This window comes from Gorilla gorilla, chromosome 9, assembly GCF_029281585.2.
Source record: "Gorilla gorilla gorilla isolate KB3781 chromosome 9, NHGRI_mGorGor1-v2.1_pri, whole genome shotgun sequence".
In the NCBI taxonomy this organism is placed as follows: Eukaryota; Metazoa; Chordata; class Mammalia; order Primates; family Hominidae; genus Gorilla; species Gorilla gorilla.
Window position 1 is genome coordinate 37,287,236 of NC_073233.2, and position 10,124 is coordinate 37,297,359.

Sequence of the window (10,124 nt, forward strand, 5' to 3'; positions counted from 1 at the left end):
GTGAATTCTCATTCTATTAGTTATTTCAGAGCTGATTGTTACAAAGATGCTGGCACCTTCCCCCTCTCTCTTACTTCTTCTCCTCTATGTAGTCTCTGCATTTGCCAGCTCCTCTTCACCTTCTGCCATGAGTGGAAGCTGCCTGAAGCCCTCACCAGATGCAGATGCCCAATCTTGAACTTTCCAGCCATCAGAATCATGAACCACATAAACCTTTTTACTTTCTAAATTAACCAGCCTCAGGTATTTCTTTATAGTAACACAAAACAGACTAAGACATTCATGTTTTAAAAACTGGTTTATAATAGGTAAAATATAAAAATTTAACTATGCCACTCTTAATTCAAGCAAATATAAACCAAAGAAAGTTGCTGTAAATTGTGAAATATGTTTTTTAAATGAGATTAATTTATATTTACAGAGTTGGCCATTCAGAAAGCTAGGGGAATTTGATAGACCTTGACATTTCAGGGAAAAACATTGTATTAATTACCATGGGTATCATAGGCTCACATAGTTTATATATTCCACAGATTAAAAACTCCAGAATCATTATATTAACAACCAGTTTTCTTAGGTAGGTATATATGTCATATATACACATGTGTATATATGACATATATACACATGTAATATACAGATGTAATACATGTATTATGTGATACATATGTAATATACAGATGTAATACATGTATTATGTGATACATATGTAATATACAGATGTAATACATGTATTATGTGATACATATGTAATACACAGATGTAATACATGTATTATGTGATACACATGTAATATACAGATGTAATACATGTATTATGTGATACACATGTAATATACATATGTAATACATGTATTATGTGATACATATGTAATATACATGTGTAATACATGTATTATGTAATACATATGTAATATACATGTGTAATACATGTATTATGTAATACATATGTAATTTGTATTATGTACATATGTAATTGTATTATGTACATAATTTGCATTATGTACATATGTAATTTGTATTATGTACATATGTAATTGTATTATGTATTACACATGTAATACATATTTAGTACATGTAATATGTAATATACATATGTAAAATACATATGTAATACGTATGTAATATATACACATATGTACATCTATTACATATACACACATATGTATATATGTCATATATACACATATGTACATCTATTACATATATACACATATGTATATATGTAATAGATGTACATATGTGTATATATGTAATAGATATACATATGTGTATATATAATATTTAACCTATTATAAACCAATTTTTATATATATATTTAAATTGGTTTATAATAGGTAAAACATAAAATTTCACTACCCCACCCTTAATGCAAGCAAATATAAACCAAATATTACATACTATATATATTAAGTATATATATACTTACATAGTACATACTATATATATAGTATATATAGTATGTATTTAAGTATATATATAAGTATATAGTATGTATATATATACTATATATATAGTATGTATTTGAGTATATATATAGTACGCACTATATATCATATATACCATATATATAGTATGTTATCTGTTACAAATAATCATTCAGGTATTTAAATGGAAAAAGCATTTGCATTTAGGATATTAAGTATTTACCTTTCCAAAAATTGGTGAAATTCTACCTGGTCCATTTCTGTTTCAGAATATTTAGTGACACAGATTTTCTCTTTCTTTTCAGTGTGAACACTTCTGAAACAAATGATCCGAGATTTGACTGATATCTCAGAATACATTGTCAATTATCTCTTGACATACTTTAATATGTGAAAAATTATAAGGTCTTAATTTATCATGATTTGCCCTAAAGTAATCTCTTTCTTTAAAATATACAGTTTCAAAAACTATCACAATGAAATACTTAACTTCATTTTAAATATTACATAACATGACATGTTATTACATAAATATTTATACTATGAGTAATTTTGTAAAACAATACATTTTCACTATTTTATTTCTCTTCTAATAATGCTGAACACTATGAAATATAAATTTTTCAACTTTGAAGAAAATTCAGAGATTGCATTCATTTTACCTGTAATTTTTTATTCATATAGTGTCTTATTATTAACCCCAAATTTAAAATTTTTAGACTGAAAAATAAATAATGATGATCATAGAAAAAGATGCTTAACTTGAATATACATCTGCTCAAAGTTTTAAGTTAGGAAACTGTTTTGTGCATTTTTTAGAATCTATATTTTATTAAATGAAATAGTTATCAAATACTTTATAATTAATTGTTCTTTCATTACAAATGGTGATCAAATATAGCTAACCATTCATTCGTTCAGTAGTCACTAATTTAAGGCCTATGTAGGCCCTTAATCATGTGGCTAACAAAGTGACTCCCTAGTACCTTAATACTTGATTCATCAGAACACAATGATCTATGATCATAACATAGCAGATTGTACATCTGCTATGAATGAAGCATCCCTGTTCTCTATCTCATGGATGGAACATAAGCAGATAATCATGAAACTGAATGATAGGTGCTGTACTGGTGGAAGGCCCAGGGCTGGAGTAGTGGAATACACAGTAGCCATAACTAACTCGAGAGGAGAGAGTGTCTCATTCAGGGTCAACATCTGGAAGGGAAATCTAAACTCATTTTCAAAAGACTTTTATTATTTAAGCACATAGGAAGTGTTGGAAAGTGGTGGTGGGTGGTTTGAGAGTGGGAATTGGGTGAGTGTTGATAGGAAACAGAGCTAGAGAAATATGCAGGGATAGGTCATAAAAGGACTTACAAGCTCTACTAAGGAGCTCAAGTGAGTTCAGAGATCATAACTTACTAATAAGTAATATATATATTGAAATCATCTAAAATATAAAATTTACTTCAAAGCCTCATCTGGGGCCTTTCCTCTTAAAATTCCTTAAATGTAACTTATAAAATTTTTCTTGTTTAACTTACATTTCTGAGAGACAAAATTTGCCTGTGACACAAGAAAAATTATGAAGGTCTTAATTTATATAAACTCGACAGTCACTATTAAGACTAATGGACAAGACCTTGTCACTCACTAGAGTAATAACCGACTAAGTAATGAACAAATACTATTTGATTTTCCTTAGGCTTTGTAGATGAAAGAACCAATAACAACAACAAAAACTCCTCAAAACTACCTCCAGTAAATTATTAAATAGCTGAAGGACAGCATGTTACTAGGGCAAGATTTGGTTAAAGTATATCTATATTTCATACTTCCAGCATGATTTTGCTTGTAGAGACACTAAACAGCCCAACACTCCTTCTTACAAATAAATTTCAGGTTAATGCAAGTAATATATGTCACTAGAAGTTATTTCTTCTGGAAGATGTGTAACTTGTATTTATTAAATACACCAAGGCACGGCAGGGCTTCTGCCTGGCACAACTCTAGGATGCCATTCATACAGATAACCATGTGAACGGAGCTCTCTGAAGCTGGACAACCAGCCACCCTGCAATGTAACCCAAGACCTTCCATTTAAACCTTCTGTGAACCAGTACTTAACATCCAGCTCTAGGGGTGGGGGAATTCTATTGATGATATTATAGAACACTTTCTGAATCAGCAGAGAAATTAAACTATATGTAGTAGAGTTTTAGTGTTAAGTGTATGCCAGTGTATTTTAATTATTTGGGAGTAATTAATTCATATGGTGAACAAGTAACTCTAATACCTGAATACGTGATGAACTGGGACATACTGTTCCATGAACATAGCATATGGGCAGCACAGCATTTCACATATTCTCTGCTAGAACAGTTGTCCAAATTTACCATTTCAATCTCTTAAAATTTGTTCGGATTACCTGACTGAACCATGCATTTTAAAACATTGATGTGATAAGATAATATCTGTATGTAACTTTGAGCCACAATTAAAGATAGAAAACAAGAAAAATAATGAATGTAGGAAGAAACAGAAATTTTGTGTTAACTTTGGGTGTTACTTTTGAAGAGTCATACACTACTTTAAGGACATTACCCTCATATTTTACATCTAGCAGAATGAGCTAATTATGAAATGTATGCGTCAAAGAATTCAATTTGAGGCTTGACTTTACTTTGAAGATTAATTTTTTACTTTATCATCTTTACAGGCAGTTCAGTGGTCAGCCAATCTGAATGTTACTCATTGTTCAGCGATGTATGAAGTATATTTAATCAATGTGAAGAAAGTAATATTAAACTATTATAGCAGCCTCAAATATTCTAAACATCTCAAAAGAAAGGTCAAGAGGTAATATGGCTGCTAATAATATGAGAAACAATGTGTTTAGCTCATTCTTTACATCAGAGCTCTTCAATGATCTATGATGCCTTTTGTCATAAAATGAAATGAAAAGACAGCAGGCGATTTTTCTCCAATGTTGGAGAAAATATTGGCTATTGGGAAAATTTTATCCCAATAATAAGGTAAGCTAAAGTGTCAATAAATGTTTTTCTAGGGTGATAAACTTTTAAAATGTTATTCCAAGGAAGACTATAAATTATATAAAGTTATACTTTTGAGAACTGTATTTGTTCATTAAATATTCTAAAGATTTAAACATAATTGTGTATAATTTAACTTATATAAGGAGTTACAAAATTATATTTAAGAAGGATGTTGAGTTCAATTATTTCAAGACACATTTATAAAACTCAAACAAAAATGCTAATTCAAATATACATTGATCACAGAATTTTTAAAAATAGAACTTTTAAAAAATCAGAGCTACTCATTTCTAATCCATTATCTTCTAAATTAGCAGAGTTCAAATCAAATTCCAGATGAAGAAACTAAATGAGTCCTAGTCTCTATTTTCACCTTCAAATATGAATATGGGAGCCCTTTTGCTAAATAAATACAGAATTCCCACAGAAAAACATCCATAATTAAGAACACAAAAATCTGTACAAACTAGAAAGTGTATTTAATAAGTATGAACAAGTTGTTCTTACTGCGTTTTCCGTCCAGGTGAGATATCTGGACCAAGGATAGTAACGGATCTGTTTTTATTCTTCTCTCCATTCTGCAAAACTCTGAGTCGCACAGGGGCATATGGCTCTGTTGTCTTACAGATGGGTTTCTTCATGGGAGGACTGCTCGGAACAAGCAGTCCTTGTATTGGCCAATCAAACTCCTTCAGAAAGAAATGACAAAAACATAATAATAAATACAGAAGAAGGGTCATGTCTAGATTTTTAAAAATATTAAACACAGTTTATACCTTTAATCTCTCATTCATTCAGCAAAAATGTATTGGGGTACCTAAGATGCTCCAGACAATTCTAATTAATGTTTTATTTGAAGAGGAAAGATAATTATTTTTAAAATTTCTGTAACAACCTGTGTTATGCTGCAAGATGAATGATTTATTCCCTCTCAGAGAAACATCATTCTCGAAAAATAGAACCGAATGAACTTGGAATACTTTTGTTTACATGTTAAATATCTTTAATCAGTGTGAAGAAGGAATGTGACAAAAGTGGTTTTAAAATAGCCTGAAATAATACCACCTTAAACTAGATCTAATTGGCAAAAAAGGAATATATTTGGAGAATATTGCAAAAATAAAATAAAATAATGAACATAAACACATTTCACGTTTCAGTTATAGAATTCAGTTACTTTTTAATTCAGTTTGTATCAATTTATCCATAAAATCATTTATTGATTAATTCACGTATTCTTCAAATATTTTTGAATGTTTACCATATATTCTAGGCATGATATTATGCACCAAAAATAAAACTATGAACCACACAAGATACTCTTCCTCGAATAATTTATAGCAGGTCTTCAGAAACTTACCTAAATATAGACTGGCAATTACAATAGTGTAAGTATGACGACAGGTTACAGGTGTGATGGGACCACATAGGGAGGAGAACCTAACTCAGAAATGTCGTAGAACTGAGTCCTGAAGCCTTTGTAGGAGTTAATGCAGTAAAGGATGGGTAAAAAGAGGGATAGAGTAGGTTTATCAGACTTGAAGATTAATAGAATATGATGCTGGGGCAATAAAAGGAGGCAAGGGGGTTTCCAGGTTCACAGTTTGGGTAACTGGGTGGATGCTATTGCTGTTCACAGAGATAGACACTTGTGTGTGAAAGAAGAGTAAATGCAGGAAGGGATGATCAGTGATGATGCTGGGCAAGGTCCAAGTTTGTTCTTTCTTTCTCTTTTTTTTTTTTTTTCCTACTTTCATAAACCATTGCTCTGGCAGCATCTCTTGTTAATCTGCAATGACCATCCTGTAAAATATCACTACTGCATGTAAGTGTAGATCTGCTTTTGTTTCTCTTCAGTTTGTCAGTTTGTCTTTCCCTTCATAGTAATGTACTGCTTTGATTATAATATATTTTTATGTGGTAAGTCTTGATAACTGGTAGGGCAAATATGCTCAGCTTTTTTTTCTTTTTTTGGGAATTGGCTCTTGTTGGCCCTTTGTTAATTCATATACATTTAAGAATAAGTTTGGTTAGTTTTTTTAAAAGTCTATTTGGGATATAAGTGCTCTCTATTAGGTTAAGAAATTTATATTTTGTTAATATTTTTTCTTGAATTTGTGTTAAATCATATGAAGCTCTTTTTCCTTCATTTACTGAGATTTGCCTATATGACTAAACTCTCATCACTTATGTGTTAATTACATTAATTTTTAAAAATTTAAACTAATATTGCCTTCCTGGATAAATCAAAATTGCTCATGATGTATGACACTTGTTATAAATTGTTGAATTAAATGTGCTAATATTTTAAGATTTTTGCATGTACATTCATAAATGAAATTAACATGTAATTTTCATTTGTTACCTTCCTCAAGGTTTGGTATGAACCTTCTGCTAGCCTCATGAAATGAATTGGAAAGTATTGCTTCTTGTGAGAAACACACTCACCCATCCAAACCCAAAGAATGGACGTAGAGGCACAACATCCCACTGCTGTTAAGACTCCTGCCACAATTATAAGAGATTTAAGGATTGAAGCTACCATGCCTTTCCATTTTCCAAACCAACCTTCTACCCAACGTGTAAATGGGTCATCAATTCCAGCATTCTCTGCCAGTTCACTGGCTACAGTTGTCAGCCCTTATAAAGTTTTTGTGATGGTGCCATCTGGGGCAGTATTGTTAGGAATGAAAGTACAATATTTTCCACCCAGCATAACACATACGTCTCCTTTTTCTGCTAGTATCATGTCTTAACGCAAGCCTGTTTCCCAGGCCACTCAGCTGGTGGCATCAAACTGGCTAACCATCCCTTTGAGTGCATTCCAAGTATGACTGATGAATCTCTGTTGATTACAATAGATGTAGTTAATCCAATTCACAATCTTAATAGTTGACCACCAGAAGAGTGCTGACTCAAACCCAGCAGGTATTTGGTTTCGGGCCTTAAATTTATTAGGCGACCCCCTAGGGACTCCTATCAAGTCAACATATGTATTGGGATCAAAAGAACTTGTCAAATCTCTCTGGTTTCGGTGGCCATGTGTATTTTCAGGTATCTTGTGGAATGCCAGGGTGAATGGAATGGCCAATTAGACTAAAGCACAAGTTCCAGTCCAATTGGATGGTAACAGGTTATGGAGGTAGGTTCCTTTTCCCACAATATCACCAGCTTCGGGTATATGGAGAGCTGAATAATTGCCATTGCTTGACTAACCAGCGACGTTTAGGATGTAGGTACAAGTTGGGAGTTCTCCCACAGGCTTACTGAATTCTGCTGCCTGCCTAGAGAGGCAAGAGGAGTGGTTCATATTCCCTACAGAGAATGAAGGGATTGCTCTGGGATCCGACCTCTGCAACGTGGGAAAGAGCAATCACAGAGTCTTATAGGTCTCATTTCCCCAAGCATCCTTATCCTGGCATAGAGCCAACATGCAATGCATTCCTTTAGGATCAATATTCCATCCTAGGGGAAACAGAACCACCTGTGCCTGGGGTCATCCTGCAGCAACACATGTAGCAGTTACTCTTGTTGAGGGCTTGTACCAAAAAGTTGACCCATTTGATCCAGGCATTCACATCCCTGTACCCTGTCTCAATTTCTAAGGTTTGTTTTAAATCCTTTACCTCAATTATTTTTACCCTTTTAGGGTCATTGTTTGGTAAAGTGTTTATTAGGGTCTGGGTTTGGAGTAGTCCCAGACAAATGGGAGGCTGAGTTCTTGATTAGTTTGGGAACAAATCACCCTAGGGGGTCTTTTCCTGTGTTGACAGCCCCTAACCCATATACCTGAGATGCTACTTTTGGTTTTTGGTCTAGAACAGCTGGATTGTCAATGGTGATAAGTATAGGCAGTTATTTGGCAGGGAGACCTTGGCCCCTTGGACACATGTAGTTTATTCTTCAAGGGTCTCCCAATTCAGAGTTACTTACCCTATGTTACTGTCCAACCCTGAAATTGGGTAGTCCATCATACGTCATCCCAGCTGGGGCAGGGTAACACCCTACTGTACCTTGTATCTGGTTCAGGGCAAAGATATGTATCTGCCTGTGAGAGCCATCTCTGATTTTCTAAATTCCCACAAGGTAAAACCTGGCAGGCATCAAATCTTATAGTCTGGGATGCTACCGTCTTCGTTACATTAATTACCAACCTGATTGGGTAGGGAGTAGCCCCCTGCCAGTTTCCATTTTGACCTTCTCTTCTCTGTATAGCAGCCCATCCCAGCCATATTAACCTCCAGAAATGGGACCAGCCCATGTTTTTTTTTGTTTGTTTGGGTTTTTTTGAGACGGAGTCCCACCCTGTCGCCAGGCTGGAGTGCAATGGTGCGATCTCAGCTCACTGCAACTTTTCCCTCCCAGGTTCAAGCGATTCCCCTGCCTCAGCCTCCTGAGTAGCTGGGATTACAGGTGAGTGCCACCACGCCCAGCTAAGTTTTGTATTTTTAGTAGAGATGGGGTTTCACCATGTTGGTCAGGCTGGTCTCGAACTCCTGACCTTGTGATCCGCCCGCCTCGGCCTCCCAAAGTGCTGGGATTACAGGCATAAGCCACTGTGCCTGGCCTCATGTTTTCTTTTTACATTTTTCTCAGAGTTAACTTTAAGGGTTCCTCAGGTGACCCATGCACTGGTCTTTTTCCCTCCCTTCTGGGGTCTCTTTTACCAGTCCCTTGACTGGAGTATAGTGAGTCCACCACATTCAGCTGTTTGCACAGCGGTCTCAGTGGTTAGGAACACTTGATAGGGACCTTCCCAGTTTAGGTGGAGCTTGTCTTCTTTCCAAGTCTTAATCAGCACCAAGTCACCAGGCTGGAAGTGGTGAACCACGAATTTAAGAGGCAGAGTTTGAGTCAGAAGTCCTTTTTTAACCTGAGGGATGACAGGGTGGAGGATATGGCCAGTATATAATTTCTTAAAAATTGGTCCTTGGTTTCCATAGTAGGAAGACCTGTAGCCCTGTCCAAATATGCGAGTCCATATAATAACTCATAGAGGGACAATCCCAAGTCTTTTCTTGGGGCTGTCCTAATCCTAATGAGTGCTAATGGGAGACATTTGGTTCAAAGCATTTTAGTTTCTATGATTAGTTTGGTGATATGCTTTTTGAGAGTTTGATTTATTCTTTCTACCTTTCCAGAGGAAGGGGGATGCCAAGGGGTGTGATATTCCCTTCTAATTTGTAAACCTTCCATAATTTCCCTTAACACCCTTGAGGTACCTTCCTTCCTAAGCTCATGCAGTTCAAAGAAATCACTCTCTTCTAACAAAGGGCAGCCTGAAAGTTGAGGTTGTAAATCACAGATAAACAGCTTAAGCACAGAAAGGGAGAGGGGAAGACTCCTGGGTTATCACCAAACTTCACATTCATACAGTGGGCTCCAGTAGAAACACTGGGCCTTAATAAACACATTCCTTTCCCTTTAGGCACACTAAAGGAAGCTAAAAGCAGACTGGGGGAAGATGCCTGCAGCTGGAAGATGTCTGGGAACAGACACAGAAACTCTACCTCCCAGATAAGCAACACAAAGGAATATTTTATGGTGATATGTAGGTTCTAATAGTCAATTTTTAATTAATCCCTCCATTACTGGTTGGAGGTCTTTTCTCCCTTCAATAGCAATGGGATATTGCTCTT

At 34.9% G+C, this 10,124-nt stretch overlaps 1 protein-coding gene across 1 annotated transcript in view; it reads right to left on the reverse strand.

Annotated features, from left to right (window-relative positions):
* Positions 1-5,168, reverse strand: part of LOC129523513 (doublecortin domain-containing protein 1-like) — a 69,746-nt gene extending 64,578 nt beyond the window's left edge. The window contains exons 1-2 of the mRNA XM_055356902.2: positions 4,993-5,168; positions 1,650-1,742 (exon numbers count right to left, since the gene is read on the reverse strand). Coding sequence (XP_055212877.2) covers positions 1,650-1,742; positions 4,993-5,126 — 227 coding nt within the window. The 5' untranslated portion in view covers positions 5,127-5,168. The remainder of the gene's footprint in view (positions 1-1,649; positions 1,743-4,992) is intronic.
* Between the last annotated feature and the right edge of the window lie 4,956 nt (positions 5,169-10,124).